This window comes from Apis mellifera, linkage group LG7, assembly GCF_003254395.2.
Source record: "Apis mellifera strain DH4 linkage group LG7, Amel_HAv3.1, whole genome shotgun sequence".
Lineage (NCBI taxonomy): Eukaryota > Metazoa > Arthropoda > Insecta > Hymenoptera > Apidae > Apis > Apis mellifera.
The window spans coordinates 12,059,402-12,085,585 of record NC_037644.1 but is presented as its reverse complement, the minus strand read 5'-3'; the positions used below and the strand labels follow the sequence as shown (position 1 = coordinate 12,085,585).

At 23.9% G+C, this 26,184-nt stretch overlaps 6 protein-coding genes across 16 annotated transcripts in view; 2 read left to right on the top strand and 4 right to left on the bottom strand.

The window, feature by feature from the left end:
* The window catches only part of LOC409107 (homeobox protein 5), an 11,039-nt gene extending 2,291 nt beyond the window's left edge, over window positions 1–8,748 (bottom strand). The window contains exons 1-14 of one of the 6 annotated variants that reach the window (XM_026441615.1): window positions 8,505–8,748; window positions 7,315–7,930; window positions 6,972–7,152; window positions 6,812–6,892; window positions 5,166–6,713; window positions 5,068–5,098; window positions 4,847–4,959; window positions 4,656–4,757; window positions 4,343–4,447; window positions 3,813–3,954; window positions 1,174–3,635; window positions 695–1,105; window positions 366–569; window positions 1–286 (exon numbers count right to left, since the gene is read on the bottom strand). The exon at window positions 1–286 is cut by the window's left edge and continues 247 nt beyond it. In XM_026441615.1, coding sequence (XP_026297400.1) covers window positions 1–286; window positions 366–569; window positions 695–1,105; window positions 1,174–3,635; window positions 3,813–3,954; window positions 4,343–4,447; window positions 4,656–4,757; window positions 4,847–4,959; window positions 5,068–5,098; window positions 5,166–6,713; window positions 6,812–6,892; window positions 6,972–7,076 — 5,590 coding nt within the window. In that variant the 5' untranslated portion in view covers window positions 7,077–7,152; window positions 7,315–7,930; window positions 8,505–8,748. Of the gene's footprint in view, window positions 287–365; window positions 570–694; window positions 1,106–1,173; window positions 3,636–3,812; window positions 3,955–4,342; window positions 4,448–4,655; window positions 4,758–4,846; window positions 5,099–5,165; window positions 6,714–6,811; window positions 6,893–6,971; window positions 7,153–7,314; window positions 7,931–8,231; window positions 8,384–8,504 lie in introns of all 6 variants that reach the window. The other 5 variants (XM_026441613.1, XM_006568356.3, XM_392632.7 and 2 more) reach the window with 5 other exon arrangements.
* A 516-nt stretch (window positions 8,749–9,264) lies between these two features.
* On the bottom strand, window positions 9,265–12,595 carry LOC724617 (PP2C-like domain-containing protein CG9801). Of its 2 annotated transcripts, none has more exons than XM_026441608.1 (7): window positions 11,974–12,126; window positions 11,320–11,627; window positions 10,998–11,224; window positions 10,729–10,929; window positions 10,342–10,636; window positions 9,779–10,268; window positions 9,265–9,590 (listed from the first exon to the last, which is right to left on the bottom strand). In XM_026441608.1, exons 2-7 carry the CDS (start codon window positions 11,484–11,486, stop codon window positions 9,375–9,377), a joined length of 1,596 nt encoding a protein of 531 aa, XP_026297393.1. In that variant the 5' UTR covers window positions 11,487–11,627; window positions 11,974–12,126; the 3' UTR covers window positions 9,265–9,374. The 2 variants fall into 2 exon arrangements, with proteins under 2 accessions (XP_026297393.1, XP_026297392.1); XM_026441607.1 differs by lacking the exon at window positions 11,974–12,126 and adding an exon at window positions 12,496–12,595 and having other exon boundaries at window positions 9,352–9,590.
* LOC409106 (protein zyg-11 homolog B) lies at window positions 12,047–16,834 on the top strand. 4 transcript variants are annotated; one of them, XM_392631.7, is made up of 10 exons: window positions 12,047–12,184; window positions 13,078–13,321; window positions 13,540–13,711; window positions 13,785–13,979; window positions 14,074–14,468; window positions 14,554–14,699; window positions 14,943–15,331; window positions 15,498–15,867; window positions 15,988–16,327; window positions 16,409–16,834. In XM_392631.7, exons 2-10 carry the CDS (start codon window positions 13,189–13,191, stop codon window positions 16,552–16,554), a joined length of 2,286 nt encoding a protein of 761 aa, XP_392631.2. In that variant the 5' UTR covers window positions 12,047–12,184; window positions 13,078–13,188; the 3' UTR covers window positions 16,555–16,834. The 4 variants fall into 4 exon arrangements, with proteins under 4 accessions (XP_392631.2, XP_006568424.1, XP_006568423.1 ...); XM_006568361.3 differs by lacking the exon at window positions 12,047–12,184 and adding an exon at window positions 12,269–12,388; XM_006568360.3 differs by lacking the exon at window positions 12,047–12,184 and adding an exon at window positions 12,373–12,503.
* Window positions 16,835–20,751: 3,917 nt separating this feature from the next.
* LOC409558 (polyadenylate-binding protein 2-B) lies at window positions 20,752–22,761 on the bottom strand. 2 transcript variants are annotated; one of them, XM_016913262.2, is made up of 7 exons: window positions 22,624–22,761; window positions 21,841–21,977; window positions 21,618–21,732; window positions 21,442–21,509; window positions 21,113–21,354; window positions 20,920–21,012; window positions 20,752–20,822 (listed from the first exon to the last, which is right to left on the bottom strand). In XM_016913262.2, the coding sequence occupies exons 2-7, from the start codon at window positions 21,973–21,975 to the stop codon at window positions 20,789–20,791; spliced, it is 687 nt and encodes a 228-aa protein (XP_016768751.1). In that variant the 5' UTR covers window positions 21,976–21,977; window positions 22,624–22,761; the 3' UTR covers window positions 20,752–20,788. The 2 variants fall into 2 exon arrangements, with proteins under 2 accessions (XP_016768751.1, XP_006568427.1); XM_006568364.2 differs by having other exon boundaries at window positions 22,632–22,752.
* Window positions 22,762–23,229: 468 nt separating this feature from the next.
* LOC102653960 (magnesium-dependent phosphatase 1) lies at window positions 23,230–24,068 on the top strand. The gene is made up of 4 exons (XM_006568363.3): window positions 23,230–23,287; window positions 23,385–23,439; window positions 23,523–23,744; window positions 23,860–24,068. The coding sequence occupies exons 1-4, from the start codon at window positions 23,242–23,244 to the stop codon at window positions 24,014–24,016; spliced, it is 480 nt and encodes a 159-aa protein (XP_006568426.2). The 5' UTR covers window positions 23,230–23,241; the 3' UTR covers window positions 24,017–24,068.
* Window positions 24,069–25,698, bottom strand: LOC100578483 (probable DNA primase large subunit). Its single transcript, XM_006568379.2, has 4 exons — window positions 25,520–25,698; window positions 25,128–25,396; window positions 24,465–25,042; window positions 24,069–24,397 (listed from the first exon to the last, which is right to left on the bottom strand). Exons 1-4 carry the CDS (start codon window positions 25,696–25,698, stop codon window positions 24,149–24,151), a joined length of 1,275 nt encoding a protein of 424 aa, XP_006568442.1. The 3' UTR covers window positions 24,069–24,148.
* Window positions 25,699–26,184: the final 486 nt, after the last annotated feature.

The window sequence follows — 26,184 nt, the reverse complement described above, 5'->3', positions numbered from 1 at the left end:
CAGGACTTGATATTTGCATATTTGGTTTTATATCTAATGGATCTGTTTGACATTGAGTTGATTGTTGCATTCCTGTTTGCTGAGTTTGGATTGAAGTTAATTGTTGTGCGTTACTCTGCACAGTAGCTACAGAAGTAATTGATGGTGAAAAAATTTGCATATTGGCAGAGGACGGACTTAATATCTGAGTTCCATGATTCTGATAAATCTTGTGCTGTTTTGTGTGCGTTTGATGTACATTTTGATTATTTTGTACACATTGTTGTCCTTGCACATTTTGTGATATCTAAAAATTTTATTAAATAATTAAATAAATAGAAATATAAATGAATATATAATTATAATATAAGAAATTATATATATACCGAAAGATTGTTCATATAATTATTAGATGAATTGTTTTGTACCGTTGATGATGTACTTGGATTTAAGTTTTGTGAAGTTACTACAGTAGTAGATGTTTGTGTTTGAGTTTGCACAGCTGATGTTTGATTCTTATAAGAATTCTGGGATATTAAATTTGATGCTATTGTTGAAACTGCATTTACACTAAAACTTGTTTCTGTAGCCTATATAAAAATTATATAGTATTGAATATTTTTTAATGCTATCTTATATCATAAATTAATTAAAATTATTTTAATAAGTACTTTTTTAAGATTTTTATCTTAATAAGTACTATAATAAAACTTACACTACTAACGGAATGTGTTGTAGTACTGACAACTTTTCCACTTGCTAAAATTTTTGCTTGTTCTTGATATAGCTTTGTTAAAATAGTTTGATCTGGTTGTGCACCTGATTTACGAGTTAATATAGCTTGTATTTGAGATTGTATATTCTTTAATAATTGCTGTTTTTGAGCAGGAAGTTGAATTGTCTGTACTCTTTGAACCATTTGACCATTTGAAGGAATTGATAAATGATTTCCAAGAGATGATGGAAGCATAGGACCATTTGTAACAATTTGAGAAGATTCACTTTTAATTGGATTTGTACTTTGAGATACTATAGTGTTTAATTTATTAGAATTGTCAATTTTTTGAAGATTAGTTGGATTCGTTGATATCATTGTTGGACGAGAAACCGTAATTGTTTTTGTTACCTGTTATTACAGTATATTAACAATAAAAGAAAAAGTAGATAGAAAAACAAAAAGGAATCTACACGTACCTGTGTATTTCCAGTATTTTGAGTAGTAACTGCAGTTTTTGTTCTTTTAATAATTTTCGCCTTCTTTGGTTGATTACCTAAATTTCTGATCTGTTGTTGATTTAGATTATCAATAAATTGACTAGGAAAATTAGAATTTTGAATTTGTATATGCTGTGGCATTTGAGAAGGTGCAGCTTGTACTACAATATTCTGTATATTATTTTGAATTGTAGGAGCTCCACCAGAACTATTTACAATTATTTGACTTGTTGGCGTATTAATTTGCACTCCTTGTAAATTCTGATTATTTGCATCTGGTTCACCAATCACTATTTTTTGAGTTTGGTTTTGATTTTGTACCTGATTATTTGTATTTAATTGTCCTGCTAAAAGTTGTTGCAATAGCTGTTGACTAATTACTTGCATTTGTCCATTTGCATTTGCAATTAATAATTGATCATTAGGATTCAAATTACTCAATGCATTTAAAATTTCAGGAGTAATTTTTGGAGCATTATTCAATATATTATTTGCTGCTGAATTAAGCATTGCTGTAGTTTGAGTTTCTATTTTTTGAGATTCATTTTGTTGCATAGTATTTGCAGGAGAAGCATTTGTGATAACAATATTTTGATGTTGATTATTTTGTGTATTTAATCCTGGTTGTATAGCATTAACTGTATTCTGGGATTCAAAATGATGTGTATTTACAGAAGAAAACGTATTTGCTGCAACAACTTTTTGTTGTTGTACATTTACATTTTGTTGTACACTTGTATTATGTAAAATAGCAGATGTATTTTGCTGTTGCATACTTGTAATAACATTTTGTTGTGTATGAGTTAAATCACCAATGCCAGTCTGTAAATTTTGTTCAATATTTTGTACATTACTAGCTGCATTTTGCTGTAAAACATTAATTGTATTTTGTTGAATACTAGAATGTTGTTGTAAAACATTCATAGCATCATGTTGCATAGTATTGCAAGAACTTTGTTGTTGTAACATATTTAAAGAATTATGCTGAGCATTTGATCCAGAAGTTTGAAGATTTTGTTCAAAAACCTGTTGGACATTCTGAGTTTGCACAGTTTGTGCTGTTATTTGTTGATGTTGATTATGTTGATATATTGGAGTTTCTTGCTGCAATGTTATTGACTCTTGTTGATTTCCTTGCTGATGACTCTGATTATTTTTTGTCATGTTATGTTCATTTTGTATAGTTAAATTGTTTGATAAAGATTTTTGAACATGAGCATTCTGAGATATTTTATTTAAATTTTGTCTCACATTCGTAGTAACACAAGCATTTGTAAGTCGCACTTGACTAGATTTTTGTGTAGAAACATGAGAATTTTGTTGATTATTAGATGCTTGACTTGTATTAATCAATCGAGAATTTTGTACATTGAATGTAGTACATGAAGGTTTTGTTGCTAAAATATCAGAAGCGAGAACATTACTGTTTGGTTGAGGAAGGCTAGAATTAGATGATTGATTAGATTTTGTAGTTTGTGTAAGATTTTGTACATTAATATTTTTTGATGCTTGCATATCCAATGTTTGTAAAGATACAAGATTGTTTTGAACACAAACATTTAACACAGGACTGGATTCTTGAGGAACATTTACATTTTTTTGTTGATTATTTGATTTTGAGCATACTTGTACATGCTGTGGACTAGTAGCACAAGTAATACTTTGTGGAGCTACAGAACTTACAGTAGTAGTAACTGTTGAAACATTGGATGGTAAAGGTGATTTAACAAATTTTTGTCTTTGTAATATGGTATTTTGTGTAGATTGTGTTGTCGTTTGTGCTTGTCCAAGAAGATGAGAAATAATTGGTGAATTTTGTCCACCACTTTGTGTTAATGTTCGTATCAAGGCTTGAGCAGTTGCTTGATCCATTTCAGGTTGATTTAATTCTGGAGTACGGTGTAAGACAACTCTTCCATCCTCTCCAAGAGCAAATCGTAATTGTCCCTGTATTGTATTCTGCACAGGCATCTGAAGTTGGGCAACAAGTTGGCTATTAAATGTTTGAGATGCAGAAGTTTGTGTATTCGTTGTATTTGGTGCAGGTACTTGTATCAGATTCTGAGCAGAACTAGTAGGTATTGTTACTTGGGATGAAAGTTGTCCCAAATTTTGTCCTGTATTTGATTCAACTTGAACTTGACAAGAAACATCTGATTCTGTTGTAAGATCAGTATCAAAAATATCATCATCATCACCAATTCCAGATATTTTCATTATACTAGCAAGATCCAATTTTGGTGGTTCATCATCTTTCCGTTTTGTTTTCTTTTTCTTTTTTGCTTTTTTCTTGGGAGGTGGTAACAAAGTTTGTTCGACAGTTTGTGAACATGATGTGTTACCAGTATTGGTATTCGAACCTACTTGTGAAATTTGTGGTTGTGGACTTTGTACCATTGCATTTTGAATCACTATAGAATTACCTGTCCCTGAATTAGCAGCTATATAAAAAAATAAATAATTTTTAATAAAAAATAATTTTTAAAATTTTATTATTTTCAAAAATTTTAAAAAAATTAATTCAAACTATTTATTTATTAATTAATATTATTATTATTATTAATTAATAATATAAATAATTAATTAAAAATATATAAAATATAATTATATAAACTTACAAGGTGCAGGACTAGAAGGAGTATGTCTAATTACTGGAGATGCAGCTGGAGGAAAACCATTAGGTACAGCAAAAAATGTAGGTGTAATGCCTTGTAATTGCATACCTTGTGCTGTGACAACTCTTACTAACTGCTGTTGTAACTATAAAAAAAAATAGATTTTGTATATGAAATAAATATATTTCATTTATTACTTATTTGAAAAAAATTGTTACTTAATTTAAATATTGTCTTATGTTATTATTTCTATGTATTTTTCAACATTATTCTATTTTTTACATTAAAAAAAAACTTATCTATAATTAAATTTATATAAAGTTATCTATAATATTAGATGCTAATAATATAGATAAAAATAAAACATAAAATGCATATAAAATTCAATTGATGATATAGCATATAAAAATGTTGATGAATTTGAATAATATTAAAAATAATACATAAAAATACATAAAAAAGTTTTAAAGTATTAAGTAAGCAATGATTATGAACATGATGAAGTTGAATGATTGAATGGATGAAACCATCACCTGTGCAGTATGTGTTTGTTGTTGGGCGCTGGCTGGCGTTCTTAGTATGAGTTGAACACCACCTGGTTGTTGCTGTACAATAACGGGTCCAGTTGACGGCAAAACCTATGTATGAAATGTGATAAACATATGAAGCATAAAGCAGATATTTGTGATACTAAAATGCATATAAGCTGTTATAATAAATATATCAAGCATTTTGAAAATAGTTTGTACAATATTGGTAATAGCTAGAACAGGCACAATGTGTATTTTTAAATGATCACATACTAAACAGACATGCATATGATAAACATATTAAGTATGTTATTACCTGATTTAATAATAAACCTTGTGCTGTTGGTATCATTGTAGCTGTAGTAGGATTTGGTTGTGGTCCAGCAAGAACCAATTGTGGTTGAGTTTGTTGTGTTACCTTAAAATAATTTAATAATTTATGTTTTAATAAGAAAAAAATAAAGTTATTATTCTAAAATATTAATATAATTCAACAAAATATATTACTTGATTTGTAATTGTAGTAGTAACACGTTGCTGTTTTTGTTGTGATCCAGCAGTTTGTTGATTTGGAGGTTTTGGTAAAATTTGTGGTGGCTGTTTTGCAGGTTTAGTTGCAGCTATTTGAATTTGTTGATTTCCAATTAAATGCGTTCTAGTTACTAATTGTGTTGGCGTTGATTGATAACCCTGTGGTGTACCATGAATTATTTGCAATACTTGCATACCTTGTTGAAGTATTGGTGTATTAGGTCTAACCTGAAAATGAAATAAAATTTTATATCAAATTATTATTATTATTTTTAAATATAAATTTATTTCTTACCACAGGTGGACCAGGACTCCCACCAGGTGCTGGACTTCTATTGTTCAGAGAGTTATTTCCACTTAACAGATGAGGGCTTTTTGCAGGAGGATATGGACTAAGTACAGGACTCTGTATTTGACTAACACTCATTGGACTCTGCATTGGACTTTGCATTTGTATATTAAAATTATTGTTTGATGTTGATGTTCCAACAGGACTTGGACTATTTCTAGATTGTATTGAATTTGATGCTGGACTTCTAAGTAATAGTCTGTTAGGACTAGGACTTGGTGTAGGTGGTGCAATATTAGATGCTGGACTTTTTAATGGTATTGAAAATGGACTGCTTGGAGAACTAATATTTTGACTTTGAATATTTTGCATAGATTTTACAGTATTTATTGTACTGACCACATTTGATGGCTGAGACGAGCCCGTTAATGTTACTGATGAACTTAAACCAGGGTTAATTCCCTGTGAATACTGTCGCTGAGGTTGAAATCCAGTTGATTGAGAAGAATTTAGAGAAGAAGTATGACTCAGTGACATATTCGGTTCATTTGATGCAGATATATGCTGCACAGATGTTGATATATTAGATAAATTTGAGTGCATGGTACCAAGATGTGAAATATTTGTAGTAAGATTCACGTTTGAAGTGTGATTCACATTTGTTGTAGTTGAATGAATTGGTTCACTAGAAGTACTTGTAAATATACTGGAACTTGTCAAAGTACCAGTATTTGATATTTGTGAAATGGTAGAAACGTTTGAATTTGGATGTTGCGATATTGCAGAACTTGGTACATGTGCAATATTTGATCCAACAATATGTGGTGCAATGCTTTGTATACTTTGTATGGTTTGGAATGGAAATTGTGTACTACTGGAATTCAGACTAGTTTGAGTCAACCCAGTTGTTAAAGCATTAATAGATCGATTAAGACCTTGATTTATACTGGTAGTCGTTAGATTTGTATTTATATTTGGATTAATAGTAGTTAAACCAGATACTCCAGAACCTGGAGATGTAAAGTTTGTGCTTAAACTAGTAACATTCTGGTTTATATTTGAATTTAAACTTGTCAAATTCTGATTTACATTGGTAATTCCAGTATTTACACTGGGTAATCCAGAATTTATATTTGTTGAATTTAATGTATTGAGTCTATTAATTCCAGTATTTATATTATTTATATCCTGTCCCAAACCAGATAAACCATTATTAATACTGTTTGAACCAATATTTGAAGTTAAATTTGAATTTATGGTATTTAAGTGATTAAGGCTAGGATTTATTGTAGTTAGTCCTGTATTTATATTTGGCAGGCCCAAATTGAGCAGAGGATTTGATGTAGTGATAACATTAGATGTAAGGGATGTAAGGCTGGTATTTAAAAGTGATAGTGGCAATCCCATATTAAGGCCCACCCCGAAAGTGGGGGTGGCCGGGGGTAGGCCCATACCAGTCCCAGAGGGATTTATGGTACCTTGATTTAAATGGTTTAATTGATTTACATATACTATGTGATTTCCAGTCGTTGACCCATTTCCTTGGTCTTGTGGCTGTAAGTTTTTAATAACAAATTTAACATAAAATTTAATGTAAACAAATATTATTTATTTACTTTAATAAATAATGTTTGAAATATATATTTACTTACATTATTTGATGTTTGTTGTAAAGCAAATGTTAATGATTGACCACTCGAATTTTGAGCCTGCAGTTGTTGTAACTGTTGTAACTAAAATGAGTTACAGTAAAAATACGATATTGAGCACTATAATTTTTAGATATTAAATTTTTAGTTAAAAAATTCATACTTGTTGATGTGTCAAAACAGCAACAGGATTATTACGCCGAGCAGTCGGGGAAGTTGTAGAGGATACTGAGTCCCCGAGAAGAGGGCGTGACTGAGGCTGCTGCATGCCCACGCAGCCCCTCTTTACTCTGGGCAGCGTCTAGCCACCTTTTCAGTTTATCTATATTCGCTTCTATATACTCCTATATTTATAATAATAAATTATAAAAATTATTAATCAAAATAATAATAGTAATTAAGATTAAATATATAATAAAGTTATAAAAATAAAAATCTTTTTCTAAATTGTATTTATATTTTAATTTTGTTATTTATCTTATATATAAAATAACTTTACAACTTACCACTCATGAATTATAACTTAATGATGATAGGAGATTGTATTTGCGCTACGGCGCCATTCAACGCGTCTGCGACCTACGTCTCCTATTCCTGTCATGCATGTAACTTCTTATTTCATCTGTTATTTAGGTATCTTTTAATCTTTTTGAAATAAATCTATTTGGGATGTTGATGTTTATATTCAATATCACACTCTGATATTAACCATGTTTGAATATTGATTTCTTGTATATAATAGGTAGTTCTTTTTCGAACTACATTATCCATTAAAGAATAATTGAACAATTGCATTTTGAAAGTATTTTGACTTATCCTTAAAGCACATCTGTTGCAAAATTACATCCATGTATAAATACAATTGAACTACATTTTTCCATGACATAACATTAAAAATTGAATATATAAAACAATTCTGTCACTTTATATATATGTGGTATATTTTGTATTATCCCAATATAACATTTGACATATATTTTTTTAGTAATTTTTAAATATTTAAAGCATTAATATCAAGACATTTTATATTTGAACTATAAATATAGTTCAAAATTGTTTCAAATTGTTTACCAATATCACACACTACACTTATGGCTTCAAATCTTATATTTAATTTGTACCCTGTAACATGTAAACAATATTCAATTAGTTATCATAAATAAAATAACATTTTATAATTTCATTCAAATAGTATTATTTTTTTTTTAATTTGCATGAAACTATTAATATTTAAACTTGTTAGAATTTTATAAACCAAAATATATAATACTGTTATAAAACAATGTCATATACACTACATGAATTAACTATCACATTCTTATGATAAAATTATACTTATAAATGAAAGTAATTATTTTAAAGTGAAAAAAAGTTTGATACAAAAATTCGACAGCTGGAAGCATATTTTGAGGTTATAACTTACGCGCCTGTGTGCAAGCATACGTGCCACACAAGCCACTTACACGCATACAAGAATCGCATACATCTCACTCTCACTTATAGGTACCAGCGGCGCGCGGATGCACACAACAAAAGCCCAACTGACAAGGCGTAAACAAAAGAAAAAGCAACCATCTGTGAAAAATTTTCCGGTTCAAATAGCTGAGAAACCCAAAGAAGGTATCCTAGATACGAGTATTTCATATTGACGCAGAAAAATGCGAATAGCGTCATGATGAAAAATTGTCAATATTACCTCCGCGAACGCGGTTTTGCCACCCGTGTTTTCTTCTCGCGATTTTTCGTTTTTTCACACTTTTTTTGACATGATTTTAGTTCTGAGCACAATATTTTATTCCTTTACAAACAGAAACAACATACATGAAGTATGTAAAAAGAAAAATTCTTCTTAAAATAATAAACTTTTCTGGCACACGACAGTTCCATGTACGCGTTACACTATTCGGTGGCAACGGCCATCATGTATTTGTCAAGGCTGCCATTAGTACAAGTCTATAAAATCCCAAAGCTTTTACCATTGGCGACAACTTGGTTATGATATTGTAACTTTTTTCAGCATCCATTTAACAAAATCTTTATTTTGATTGGTTAATATTTTATTTATAACCAATCAGTAAATAGAAAGTATTGGTGATTTTAATATGATAACTTTTTGAAAATTTTAAAATAAGACTGATTGGTAAATATTTTTACTTAATGTTTTTAATATATAATGTATTCAATAATAAATATAATATTTTAAAATAAAATTATAAATTTTTATTTATAAATAATCTTTAAAATTATTTACCAACACTTCTATTAATATATATATATATATATATACATATTATATATATATTTTTTTTAATACATATTATGTATATATGAATATATATATATTCATATATACATTTTATTTGTTAAAAAAAATCTATAAACTGAATTTATAATAAAATAATAAGTATTATCATATATATTTTGTATTTCAAATAATAAAAAAATTATATAAACAATTCATAATAAAACAGTAATTTTAATTTAATTTACTTAAGAAAATGTCACTATTGAAAAAATTCTAATTTATTAATTTCCTTACAAATTAAAATTATAATTTATTAATTAATTATAAACCATATTCCGAATTAATAGATCCAACTACATATGCTACGACTGTTGCATGATCTAATTTTCCAGGAATCATAGAAACCTTGTCCAAAGTTTTTATTCGTCGAGTTCTTTGTTCTTGTTTAGAAAGTTGAATTAATTGGCCATCTTTATTTTGTGCATAATATAAATCTGTATCTTCCAATATTCGTCTTTTAGCGGCAGTTATGCGTACCTTATTATATGCAAAAATTAAATTTATGTTAGTATTTAAAATTAGCTTTTTATTTTATTATATGATATATTTATATAACATATTTCACTTTTATTTTTTGCTTATTAAAAAATTAATGAAATTATATAATTCATGCATATTTTGCATATTTTATTATTAAATTTCAATTTTAATATCATATAACTTACAGCAAAATCCAAAAGAAGTTCACAAAGATGTTTGGCACTATTACATGGTGGACCTTCTCCAGATACACCTCTTCTTAATAAATCTTCCATTCTAAGCAATGTGAGCTCATGTCTTTGATATGCTTCAACTACAGGCAAATTAGATTTATTTTTATTACTATTGCCAGATTCTGTATGTCTCAAGTTTTCTGCAGATTTTCGACGCGTTTTTGATCTTCCTTCGGTATGATTTTTTACATTTGAATCAGGTACAGAATTGTGACATGGTAAGATAGCAAATTTTCCAACTACAGGATCAAAATTATCCGAAATTCCGTCACTAGTTAAGAATACAATATCTCCTTTTTCAACTTCTGTCATAGCAAGAGTTAAATTATTCAATTCAGGATTAGAACCATCCACAGGTCCTAATGCTCCAAGAGCATCACGCATATCACGCATACAATGAATATCATGAGATCCTCTTGTTATTTCTCTTACTCCAGTTTTCCTATCAATGTGAAATATTGTTTTTATCTCAAATAATATCCTATTTAATATTTTTATAAAATTTTTAATTTTACCTTGAATATACATAAGCTAAACTGTCACCAACATTACAGGTACATGCCATATATTTAATTTGTTCTGTAGAATCAGAATTTGGCAGTGGAAGAACTGCACATACAGTTAACGTTGTAAGCATTCCTTGTTCTTGCAAAATTAATGAATGTGCAGCATGAAATGAACGAAGTAATGCTATAAAAACATCTTTCGTTGTATTCATTTTTCCATTAATTGAAGGACAAAAAAGAGCCTTATTTAAATATTCCATGCTTCCATGTATTGCAGATCTAGCTGCAATACTTGCTTTGGTACCTAATATAATTTTATTCTATTAAAAAATACATACATTCCTATATTTTTATTTAATATTATTTAAAATAGATAACTATTTTCTATAACCATACCCCAATTAACACCATCAGCAAGTGCCAAAATAGCTGAATTTGATCGTGCTACAATACCAAAACAATCTGCTATTGGTTCTCCATTATTTGTATTATTTGTAGGATTTTTCTCATATAATGTAGTAGCAATTCCATAAACCATTTCATGAGGGTTAAACCAATCAACAACACCAGCAATTGCAGGAGTCGTTGTTGTTGATGCTAAAAAAAAAATAATTTTTTTAAAAATATTTTTTATTATTCCAAAATTTCATATATAGAATACATACTATTTCTATATTGTTCTCCTTGATCTAACATATCAATGTAATCAATATCAATATCATTAATACTTAAATGTCTTTGTTGTATATTAACAGTTGTAAGTCCATTATCTGGGCCAGTATGAGCAGCTACTATATCTTTATCTTCCTGAAAATTTCCAAGTTGTTTAATTGGTAATTCTTCTGGATTTCTACCATGCAAAATTGCTGGTCCTTCTTGCTTAGTTTCCAAACTGAAAATATTATAAATATTTATAACTATGTTATAAATTTATTTAAAATTTACTTATAATATTCATGAATAAAAATGCATTAAAAAAATTATTACCCATCAAGATATCGTGTAATAAAACAACCGCTTGTAAAATCTTGTGTTAATGATCTTGGACTACGCAAAGTTTGTTCTCCTTGACTTATATTTTCTACAGCTCCTGCCAAGTTGCTAATAGATAATTGTCGCATAAAACCAGCAACTTTTTTTCTCAAACTTGGCATTCTTTTAATTAAAAATTAAATTTAAATGCAAGTGAAATGATTAATACCAAATATCATTTAACATGACTTTATAAGACAACTGATATATATCAGTATATTTAAATCATGATTTTATTTTTAAAAGCACATCCTTGTTTAAACCTTAAAAACAATGAAAAAAATTTCATTTTAATTATAAATTTTATATTATCATTTCTAAGAAATTAAAAAATTTATATTTATAATTATAATCGAAAGATTTAATATAATGTACAAGTAATTAAATGATTAAATATTAAATATAGTATAATTTTTAAAATTAAAAATCTATATTTTTGATAATTTCTTTATTCTTTAAATTTTAAAATCAAATATTATTATTATTCTATATATTAAAATAAACATTAGATTTATTAGAAATAAACACTTTAAAACAATCTTTATATAAACATTATAATTATATTTAGAAAAAATTCTGATTACTGAAAATTAAAATTGTAATACATACTGAAAAGCACATCGTTTTCCACTTTACCGCCATATTGATAGTGTGTCAATAACCGAATTCCTTTATGAATAAAGTTTTTACTTCATTATGTTTACAAGAATAACAAGATTTCTATATTAAGAAATGTTTTAAGTTTTATCTATAAATATTCTTCATGAAATAAATTTTTTCATTAAAAACAATAAAAATGTCAGATTTTCGCAATATTGAGGTATGTATATTCAAAATCATTATAAATCACATAAAATAAATTTTAAAATTAATTTGAACAGAAAAATTATAATTGATATTCATCTTTGATTCTATCATTGAACTTGATAATCATATTTATATATTTAACAGTATGTATACATCTATATTGTACTTTTTAATCTGTTTTGACATTTAGCAAGTCAATATGGCGTTCTCTCCACAGGTGAGAGACTACAATTTTCTGCAATTGTTTTCACAATTGTGTTTCAGTGTTATTTATAAAAAAGTTTATATAATAATTTAATGATTTTTTAAAAATATTACACTCACATAATAAAGTTTAGTATATTTAATAAATAACTTTCCAATTTCATGAATTTCTTTTAATATGTGTTATAATGTGCTTAAATGCATAGTGACACAAATATTTATTTCATTCAATGTGAACTTATCATTACGTAATCATTATTTAAAATTCTGTCATCTATATGTTGGAAATAAAATTATTTATATAATTTTTTCTGATATTTCCTTTATATATTGACGCATATATAATTATATTATTTTTTAAGTAAGATAGATGTAGCATATTTTTAATATTTTAAACAAATTTATCATTATAAAAAAATTAAAAATTGTGCATGCAATTTAATTTTTTCGCGGATAATATATGAATTAATTTTCATAAAAATTGGTGTATTTCATTTTATATAACGTACGTTTATATTAAAAATTTTAAATTCTGAAAATAGTGTATCAAGTACACGCGCGCGCGCGCGCGCACACCACACACACACATATAATATATATATAATTATATATATAAATATATATATATATATATATGAATATATATAATTATATATATAAATATATATATATATATATGAATGTGTATATGTGTTATAACAGATTTTTTGAAATAAATATGAAAGAATGAAATGTTAGACCATTTGAAGTAATCAATTCTTTAAGAAGCTACAAAGAAAATAAAGAATATTTGTGTGTAAATAAGAATATAAAATGTTTGAGTCTCCGAAAAGTCTCCTTGAGGTTTGCATTGATTTTATTTGTAATAATGTTTTGGATTTATGTGATGTACATCTTGGTGATACAGAAGAACATTCCCCTAATTCATTGGATACAACTACTTGCAGTAAGTTTTAAAAATCAAAAGAATTTTTTTAATTATATATTTATTTATATTTTATAATTATGTATCTTATTTACGTTTTATATTATTATTGAAGAAATTTTATAAAAATTAATAGAATTCATTTTTTAATATAATTTTTTATGAAATCTCAAATTAATTTTTATTTTTATTGAATAATAATAATAATAATGTAAATATATTTTTGGATGCAATAATAGGTAAAGCATCTAATGATGGATCATCGAGTTCAGCAACAAGACTTAGTTTTAGACATCCAGATGCTTTTTTACCAGCTGAAGTATCAGAACAATTATTGGCTAATCTTTGTGAGAAAAAAACATTATCTGATTTGACAATTACTCTTTTTAATTCAAAATCTACCAGGTTAAGGTATTTATATTTTCATTTTTTAGATATGTAAATTTATATGTAAAAAATATTAATTTCTTATTGTCATTTATAGGCATGTACGATTAAAAGATGCATCTGCATTATCAACAAAAGGTTTAAAAGTTTTAAAACAACATAAAGTGGTAGATTTAATGGTAAATGGTTTAAAAATAACTGTTAATGATCTGATAAGTTGTTTGGGTGATTGGAGTGTACAAAATCTTAGATCATTGAGTGTAGCAAAAGGAAGTTTTATAGATTGTTCACGGTATTCAATATAATTACTTTTAAAAATAATTAAATATAATTAAAAACATTCTATCTATGTATAATATTTACACCATATATATATTTTATAATAGGTATTGTGTGGTAGTAACATTAAATAAATTGAGGTCATTGCATACATTAAATGTATCAGGTACAGAATTTAATAAACATGGATTGGAAATAGTAGTTGAGGATCTTCCCCTTTTAGAAAGCTTAGATATTTCATGTACAAAAGTTGATGATATAACACCATTAAAAAAGTGTAAAAGTCGTTTAAAAACACTTAATATGTATAACTTAAAGATAAATGAAAGTGCAGATTTAATCTCAGTATTATTGGAGTTGAATGAATTAAGAAATTTAGATATTTCAGATGAAAAAGATATGCATGCTCTTAATTGTGTGTTGGGGCCTGAAAAGCCAAAAATAACAGATTTTTTAAAAGCTGTACATTGTATGCCATATCTAACTAGTTTAGATTTATCTGGTAATTATATAATATAATATATATTGTTTTTATTTTTATAATATATAAAATGATTTAATATTTTCTATTTTATCATTTAACATAGGTAAGGGTGATATAGATCCAAAAGATTTAAAAGAATTTATAAAAGCTCACACACATTTAAGGTTTTTGGGACTTGTAAGTACAGATGCTTGTTATGATGACAGTTTAACAAATCCAACAGATGAATACTATAGGCCTGGACTTGTTGTAAGTATTAAAAAATAATATAAGAATAGAAGATAAATAATATAAAGAATAGAAGAAAAAATAATTATTAATTATAAATAAATAATTATATAAATATATTTATAGTAGTAATAAACTATTTAAAAAAATTTTATTTAAATATTTCTATTCATATTATCAAATTATCATTTTATCAAATTATAATTATATAATAAAAAGAAAAATATTTAAATATTTTAATATAATATTTAATATTTATTTTAGGTTACTGGTACAGCAACAGAATCTCAAATCTTAGAAGGTCTTAAAAGATATACATGCAGACCACTTTATCTTGAGAAGTGTTTATTTAATTTATTCCGTTTAACACATAATTTTCTTGAATCTCGGATTGATGTTATAAAGTTAGTATTACCTGCAATGAGAGAACATCCACAAGAAGTACGTATACAAGTGCCATGTACTGCATGTCTTTATAATCTCACTAAAGGTGAATTTTCCATCATGATTCACCCATCAATTCTTAAACAAGTTGTTGAATTAACAATGATAGCAATGGAATCTTATCCAACCAACTATCGACTTCAGATGAATACATTATTAATTTTATGTAGTGATAGAATACTACAGGAAATAACTTTTGATAAATATAGGTAATTGAACTTTATAAAATTATATATTTTATTTTATAAATGTAATATAAATATAGCAAATATTTTTTTATTTTTTATTATAATTACGTACGATAAATTTATTTATTTATCATATATAAATTAAAAAATATCAATTAAATTTATAACAATTATTTTCCATTTGTAGATGTGCAAGATTAGTATTAAATTCTTTGTTAACATTTAATGAACCATCAATGAATCGTATGTCTGTTGCTATTTGCTCTATATTAGCAGCAAAAATATCAACAGTAGAAACATCAATGCTTGGTGCTCAACCTCAGTATATGTCTAAATTACTAGCAATGGTTAGAACTAAAGTTGAATCAAAATCAGTCGACATAACAATGAAATTTACATTAAGTGCTCTATGGAATTTAACTGATGAAAGTGCTACTACATGTGAAGTCTTTTTAGATGAAGGTGGAATGGAATTATTTCTTGAAGTATTAGAAAGTTTTCAAGGACAGTTTAGTGTTGAAACTAAAGTACTTGGCTCGTTAAATAATATAGCAGAGGTTTGTAATAATTAATTTATTTTATTTTTTTAATTATTATATAAATAATTATTAAATTTAAACGTAATTTAATTATAAAAAATATAGATTAACATAATTATATTTTGTAATGTCTTATAGGTAGTTCATTTAAGACCAAGACTTATGCAGCCTAGGTTCATCTCTATGCTTTCTACATTGTTAACATCTGTACATATTGATGTATCTTATTTCGCAGCAGGTATTGCTGCACATTTGCTTAGTGATGGTCCACGTGCATGGGCTGCAATATCTTCATTACCAAGTAGAGATGAATTATTAGAACAATTAGCTCATACTATAACACATTGGCAAACTCCTCAAGGAGAAATGGTTGCATATAGAAGTTTTCATCCATTTTTTTCACTTTTGCTTTGTCGAAATGCTTATCCTGTTCAACTTTGGGCAGTTTGGGCAATACATCATGTATGCACAAAAAATCGTAAGTAATAATATAAAATATATATATTTAATTATATTCATATTATTATTATATTATATTTATATCATTAAAATTTTGTAGCAAAACGTTATTGCAGTATGCTAATCAGAGAAGGTGGAGTAGAAATATTAAAATATTTAGAAAATATGCATACAGAACATACAACAAGACCAAAGTTACAAAGTTTATGTCGATCAATTTTGGAAACACTTGAATTACATTCTTAATGATCACTATTGCCTTCCAAAACAAAATTTACACTCTATGAAGTTGGTATACTAGTCAATGTTTATCTCAATGCAATCTTATATCCTGTTCTTTAGACCAAATAATTAAAACTATTATATGAACATGGATATTTATCGAAAAAGGACTGAAATGAATAAAGTCCAAGATATTGCTATTAAATTCTTAGATTTAAATTGAAGACCTGAATTATAAAGAATAGCTATGCATCATAAAATATATATAGATTTCAAAAATATGCTAAATATAATAGAAATATAATTTATCTGAAAACCAAAACAATCTAAGTTATTTAAAGAAAAAAAATCTATAATCTTGAAAATTTGAAATTATTTATATTAGTGAATCTTTGTTACTTAATATTTTTTTATTATATATATTTGAAATTTGAAAAAAATAGACTCTTAATTATTATAAATTTAAATTATGATTATTATAAAAAAAATCAATATTTAAAAATTGCATTGAACTTAAAAAAATGAAATAAATTTTTAATATTTTAATATCATAATTATATTTTTAAATTATATTGATTAAATTACTTTGTCTATAAAAAATAATTAATTTAAAAAAAATTAACTAATTTACTTATCTGTTATAAATTGTATAAATAAAGATATAATTAATATTTAAAATTTCAATCTAATAAATTGATTATTAAAATAGTTTGTTGCAAAATTGATATAATTTACTAAAATATTTAAAATTTATTTTGATTTTTGTTATATACATTTCTTTTTAATACTAATATAAGTAAGTATTTCTTGTGGCCGTTAAAAATATTAATACATCAAAAGTAGCAAAAAGAAAACGGCAGATTAGAATTTTAAAATATGATATGCTTTAAATATAATTTGTTTACATTGTTATGTAGTTATTAAAAAATACAATAGAATAACAAATATTTTGTTATGCTATTATGCTATATTTTTAGCATCTTAAATTCAGGTCTTCAATGTTTTCTGTTACATTTTATTCATAATCTTTCCATTAATTGAAAACTGTTTAGAGATTAATCGTGCATTTATATGCCTTCAGAGATATAAAGAAATACAAATTTCTAATAAAACATATATAATAATATTCTGGTTATATCTGTTATTAAAATATTAATTTGTATGAACAAAATTTATTCATCTGATAATATTAATTGAAATATAAAAATATCGATTTAAATGATACTGAATGTTAATAAATGCAAATCGCTAATTTTTTGAAGTTAATTTTTTATTTAACCTGTTCTTTATAAAATGATATTATACATAAATATGTATATTTATGTTTAATATTATTAATGTTATTATGATTAATACATCAATTATATTTTATATGTATGAATGTATGTATATATGTATGTATGTATATATGTATGTATGTATGTATGTATGTATTAAATATGTATATATATATATACACATATATATATATATATATATGTATATATTATATTTAATAAATATAAATTAAATAACATTTTCGATATATGATTTTTAAGCCAAGAAAATCTTTATTGACCACTCAATCATGTTACATTTATATATTACACTTATATAATTATTTTTTCTTTTTTTCTTTCTTTCTTTCTTTTTTTTTAATGGAACGTAAAAATTGTTCATGAAATTTGTATGATTATCACTCAATTGATGCTGATGCTGCACTGCACCTGCAAAATACTTAGCGACATGGAAGTAACATTACGAAATGTGGTTCGATTATTAATATGTGGAAACTTGGCTCTCCTCCTAACATCATAGCACAGTGGATTAATAGTTCAAAAACATTTTACACGCATCTTACAAATTAGTAGCAATATGTTTGAGATAAAATTGAGGATGTATAGTTAGTAATAAATAAATGAAAGTTGCATATATTATAATATCAATGTGTTATTCTTTTACAGAAGTTAACAATTTTTCATTTTCGCAACTTTCACTTACTGTGTGCATACAAAAGTTACTATAAATTATAGTAATATGGTATTACTCTAGATATTTACATTGCAGTTCAATTCTTTTTAATTGATGTCTTAAGTATAAGTTTCTATATAGCTAAAAAATATGAAATTATTAAAGAATTATTATATAGAATTATATTAAAGAGTTATTACAAATATATTAATAGTATATTGTAATAACAATAATGACATTATAAATTTTAGTTTTAATTATAATTATATCAGCCTTTATTTTCACCAAAAATATTTCTAAAATTATTATTGCTAGATTATAATTTATTAAAATCATTTCCTAAATTACTAATGTATTTTTTTCAATGTTAGGAATTCTACAAAAATTCTTTTTGTTTATAATTTTATATTATATTTTATGTTAATATATTTAATATTATCATTTTTATTTACAATCATAATTATGTTTATATAATTTTGTTATATGTAAATGTGTTTATATAATTAAGATCAATGACTTTTTTTTTATATATCATTGTTTCAAGCAGATAAAATTTAATTTTAAATGCATAATATTGAATTGAATAAAAATTTTAACAAATTTTAACAATAACGAAAATATATAAATTTTGTTATAAATGCTAAATATTTTAAATTGATAATAATATTAATATTTTAAATTAATTATTAAATTGATCATAAAAAATAAAAATTATATTTTAGGAAAGTTTACTGTAATTATTAAAAAATTAATATGTAAATGAAATTGTGAATTGAAAAAGCAATTATAAAAAGAGAATTAATAAGTTTTGAATAATGACTAATTATTTAATCTTATAATTATTTAAATATGCAAAGGAATAACATTTTTTATTTAAAATAATTTAAAATACAAATTTAAATTTTTTCAAAAAGTATAAATAATTATATTTCTGTGCTAAAATAATATATAAATTTGCATGTGTAAATATATATATACATACTCTCACATATTTAGTGCATTCTTTATATTTTGATATTAAACATTCCAATGTTTTATATATTTTTGTATTTTAAACAAATTGAAAATCTTTGGACATTAATAAAGGCTGATATTATAAAATTGATTGATTATTGCAAATTGATTGATATTGCAAATTATATAAAAAATATAATTGAACTGCAATTGCAAATTATCGCTGATCTACATTTGTAATTTTTATATGAAGATTTATTAAATCAAATATGATTAATTGTGCCCATCTTTGTCCAATCTTTTTTTTTTTCTTTTGACATGAGGTTTTTTCTTTCTCTTTTTTTTCCCATCGTATCAGTTTTTTTTTCTGTGGACATATCATAAGAATTTACTTAAACACCTTAGCTGCATGATAGTGAAATGCGTGTTCATAGAAATATGTAAGTTTTGTGTAACCTATAATTAAGATATGCACAAAAACTTACAATATTTAGTGTTACAGTTCACATGGCCATACTTTATAATATAAATGTGAATTGAATCATTCATTTATTTAAAAATATTATAAAATAAATATATTACACAAAATATTCTAGAACAATTAGAAAAGCATTGTATAATTATAATTGTAAATTAAAGAATTGAAATACAATTGAAATATAAAATTATATTTATACTAAACATGTTGTTAATATAAGTGCCTTCTTTTTTAAAAATATTTAAAATATGGCCAGATATTAAGAATGAAAACAAATGTATAGCATTTCCTAAGAAGTATAGCATAAAATATAGCATTTCCTAAGAAAGCTAATGTATCTAGATATAAATTTTGTAATATCCACTGTAAAAAATTGATGGATACTCTTTTTAATATTTTTAATTTTAGATTGTTAATATCATAAATTTACAAGATGGATTATATAGATACATCAGAATATTAAAAAAAAAAAAAAATCTAATATATACATAAAATAATTGTCACTGAAAAAATACATTGATTCAGGAATGGCTAGTGAATATTATAATGGTTTATTTATTCTATCATTTATCTTAGTATTTATAATTCTGCAATGTAATATTATTCTAAATATTTTTTATTTCACCAGCTTTTCCTATAAATGCATTGTTTTATAATATATATTTTGATTGTTCAAACATAAAGATGTCCAATTTTATAATATAAATATAAAATGTAGAAATATTTTTGTTTAACATACATAATTAAATATATATATAAAAATTTAATATGCTTTAATATTCGATATTTTATGTTTGAATAATCAAAAAAAATCATAAATTACAAATATAAAAACTTACCTCAATTGTAAAATTCCAATACAATATATTAAAACGGTCAATACGGCATATAATATCCTCGTCTGTAACTCCTATGCAAAAAACATTATTGAAAAAAATATTTGAAAACATTGAACATGAAATTATTGAAAACATAAATAAATATTAGTTATTAATTTTATAACATACCTAGGTCGCCTTATAGGTCTATATCCAAAATATGCACTACCACGTATGATTCCTCTGGCTATACCTCGGTAGCCTCGCGTTCCTCGTGGTCCCCTATAAATTGTTCAAATATTTTATTTCATTTCAATTAAATGTATATAAAGATAAAATATATATATATATATATATATGTATAGTAATATATATTAAGCACCTATTTGTCACTGACAATCCAGGTCTATTTGTTCTTTTAGGCATTACTTTAATTTGACGTCCTCTAAACATAGATTCATCCATAGCCATAGCTGTTTGTACAGAATCACGTTCTGCAAATTCTATATAAGCAAAACCTTTGGGATGTCCATCAAATTTATTGCACAATATTGTTACTCTATTAACACTGCCACAGCCATGAAAATGTTGTTCTAATTCTTCTGCTGTAGCGCCATAATCAACCTTTTATATAAAAATGATCATTAATTAATAATACTCTTTAATAAAATAAAATATATATAAATATATACAAAATATAGTCTTACTCACATTACCAACATAAATGGATCTATTATCAACTTCCATTTTGTCTTCAAGGGACATATTTAATGGACTTGCTAAAAATTTAAGAAAATATATAATAATCTTTCTTATAAAAAAAAATTATGTAAATATTTGTAAAATTTTTAGTTATATATTGAAATTAATATATATCTACAACTTACTTATTCCAGGTGGACTACCCATATTCATTTGTTTGTCCACTTCAGATTGTAATTGTTTTAATTTTTCTGCTTCTTCTTCCATTTCTCTAACACGTGCTTTAATAGCTTCTAATTCCTATAACACGATAAAAAAATTTTACATAAAAAAAATATAAGTTATATTTCAATCAAAAAAACAGTTAAGAAACTATATAACAACAAATATTTATTTATATCAAAATACCGGATCATCGATATTTGCTTCATTTAATTCACGTTTTACACCATCACATTGCATAATGGCATCTCCATCTTGACCATTTTCAAGTCCATCTAGACCATCAATATGATCAGTAGCTAAAAGATCCGATTCAGACATTTCTGTAATAAATGCATTGATATTATCAATATATGAAACATATAAGATATATAAGATATATATTTAAAATATACATATAAAATATACATATAAAATATATATATAAAATAATTCATATAATATAATAATAAAAACATAATGAAGAAGTAGTATATATTTTCTTAATTTTAATTAAAATTAATCAAATAAAATTATGAAAATAATAGTTATCATTAAAAAAAAACAATAAATAAAATATTCTATTATGTAAAATAATATATGTAAATTAATCAAAAAACAATTATAAATTAAAAGCATAAATTATTACATTCATAATAGCTAAAGATTATTTAATTTAATAATAATATATTATTTCAATTATTTTTAATATTATAGATACAATATGAATATAATATAATAATATTATTCATTTTTTCCTTTTTTTTCTCTATTTAAATTATTATAATTATAATATTTGTATTTATGTATTTATATAATTATGTATTTTTTAATGTTGATATATATATGTAAATAAATAAAAATAATTTAAAAAATAATATAAAATTATTAGCAGTAATGTGCAATGTAATAAATTATGTTTGTAATTTTTAGGACATACAAATATTTTTAGTATTAATTACTGTTAATTATTTAAAAAATATAACGTACGTGTATACCTTCGGACGTTTTTAATATCTAAAATAATAATTTTATGATAAATTTAATAATTATATATCTTTAATCAACACTTCACAATTCTACAAACTCGATAAACGAGATTGACGCTACTACTGAACAAGACGAACAAAAATTTGAGGTTTACATAAATTAGAAAATCGCCTTAATATGTATTTCATTTGTGATTGGTTATAACGAAATTCAGAAATTTAATATTATTGGTCATTTAAAAAAAACAATAAATTTTCGCGTACATGAAAATTTAATTATTACATAAAACTTTTTCCGAAATTATTAAAATTTTGAAAGAAACAATAAAGTATTATATTATGTATAAAATAATTTATATTAATCTTTTCATATGAAAAATAATAAGAATTTTTTTCATATTTACTAATATATTATTATTATAATATTTTTTTATTACGAGCACAAATATGATTAAATAGTACTAGATATGATATCATAGTGGATATGATTATAATTTTTATATTTTATCAAAAAGAATTATATATTAGATATATATAATTTATAAAATTCTTATTATATTAATATTTAGTAATTTATTTAAAATTATAATAAGATAATAATGAATTTTATGTATTAAAAATGTGTGAAAAAAATCATAAACCGAAAATAATTGTCTTTGATTTAGGTTAAAATTTTTGTTTTATTTTTAATTAATTTCTTTAAAAAAAAATATTTTTATTTTTTATTTATTAAAGAATAAATGTAATTTAATTATATTTCAGATTATACTTTATGGCCATTTTGGATTGATACTCATGTCAATCCTCCTTTTAAAAAGTAAGTTTTAAAGAAACATAATTTTCAACATTATTTTATAGTTGTTCAATAAAAATTTCTATCAACCTTTTTTTAAAATTAAGGAAAGGCAATGATGTAATAGATTCTTATGGTCAAATTATAAAATATTATAAAGAAGTACCTGATGTTTTAAAATATTTATATGAAGAAGGATATGAACTTGGTGTTGCATCTCGTACTTCAGAAATACAAGGTGCTAAACAATTATTAAATTTATTTAACTGGGATAATTATTTCAAATATAAAGAAATTTATCCAGGAAGTAAAGTAACTCATTTTTCTAGGTAAATTTTAATAAAGTTTTATTAAAAATTATTAATTCTTATCTTAGATAATTTTTATTTTCAATTTTTATAATAACAATATTTGATAAATATTTTCATAATTTATTTTTTTTAGGATCCAAAAAATATCAGAAACTGATTATAAAGATATGATATTTTTTGATGATGAATATAGAAATATTAAGGATATAGAAAAACTTGGTGTTATTTGTATACATGTTAAAAATGGTATAAATTATACACTTGTAGAAAATAGTCTTAAAAGTTTTTGATATTTGTAATTTTTTAATTAAATCTATGTAAAAAATAAAATTTTATTTTTAACTTGTATTGCATTAGATTTAAGGAAAATAAATATTAAAAATATGTATTATTTGATTCTAATTTGTTAATGTTTTATATATTTAAATTTGATTTATCATTTTGAAATAATATTGTAGTGGACTATTAATAATAATATTACTTTTATTTCTTTGATTTAATATTTTAAAGAATTCAGCACAAGCAATTTGAGGATTTTGAGAAGATATAGCGTTCAATACTTTTGTTATATGATCATTTGATAATGATAAACATAAAAGATTTTTTAATATATTTATATCGAAATTTTTAAATGGACATCCTCCTTCATATACGGAACTTGATGCACTCATCTAATAACATAAGAAAAAGATGAATTTGAAAATACAGAAATTTCATAATATAGAAAATATTACTTACACACATCATTTCACAAGTAGGTGATTTATAATTTTTTTTGGATCCTTCTAAACCATAAAAATGTCGAATACTGTATATAAATTTTCGTTCATTCATTTGCCAATTATGTGAACAAGTAGAAGAACAGGTATGAGGTTTGGAATATTCTTCTTTCCAATAATTTATAGCATCTTCTAACTGCATTCCACCATCTTTTAAAAACAGACTATAATATAAACGAGCATAATGACTAAGTCTATGTGTTTTTCTTAATTTTATATGCAAATGTTGCATACAAAGTGGGAAATTTTTTACTTCTTTATCTATATTTTCTTTAGTTATATATCTATATTTTATTGATGTTTGACAATTTTCTTTAAATATTTTAGAATGAATTTTGTAATATAAGTAATTAAGTCTAGTATCTTGATTTATTATATACTGTGCTTTTGCTTTCATACATATTACTTGCTTGGTTATATAAGTACAAAATAATGATTTGAATAATTTTTTCCATTTAGAACAATATATAGTAATATATCCATCATTCAAGTCTAGTTTTCGTTTCGTTATTAAATCTGGTATTACTTCAAATCGTACTTGAAAAAAAAGTTAATATAATTTTTAAATAATTAAATTATTAAAAATTGATTTATTTATCTATATTTAGATATAAATATATACCTTTAATTTTATAAAGATTACAATTTTTTGTATGATTTTTTGATACAAGATGTTTAAAAACAAGTGGTTTTAAAAAAAAAATACATATGTCATTTAATGTTTTATTAATTAATTTTTTTTTGTCTGTGAATTCTCCCAATTGACATAAAATGCTCCTAAATAATTTATGTAATTGTCTAGGTAAAATATAATTTAATCTAGTTTGAAAAAATAATATTTCTTTCGCAATCCAATAATTATATAGTTTTTCTGACACAGATGCCAATAATCTAAAACAATTATTTATACAATACAATCGTATAAATAAAATCGATAAATCAAATTAAAAAATATTATAAATTGACATATTAAAAGTGGTTGATAATTATTATAGTTATTCGAATAAAACTTACCGTAATATAAAATGTCCAATTTTGTCATATGCTGAATTTTCTAATAAATATTCAAAATCACCATTAAATTCATGATTTTTATTCTCGTATAATAATTGTAAATATTCTAACCTATCCAAAACGCACTTTTCTAAAATATGAAATGATATTTGTCCTGTAGGAGCTTTAATATAAAACATTTTGAATAAATAATATTTTTAAGAATTATCATTTTTTGAATATTATTAAATATCTTATATTCTTTTTAACGATTAATAACATATAACTCATTTTATTATGTTTATCCGTATCAATAATAATTATCTTTATATAGTTTACATAGAATTTTAATATATTCAGATAAGCTATATAGTTATATGAATTTTATTTAATTTTATATACATATATCATTCCTGTAATATAATTTATAAAAATTGTATTATATAAATATATTGTATTATATAAATGTATTATAGAATGTATTATATAATTGTATTATAGAAAGCTAAAAATTTCATAAAATTTTGATAATAAAAAAATAATTTTTTATGTTATCTGTATTTTTATAAAGAGTTAAAAGATTAAAAATAAATATCGTATTTATAAATTAGAAATTGTGGTTTTGATTTTATATTAAAAATATATATATATATATATAATATAATATAATAATATATACGTATAAT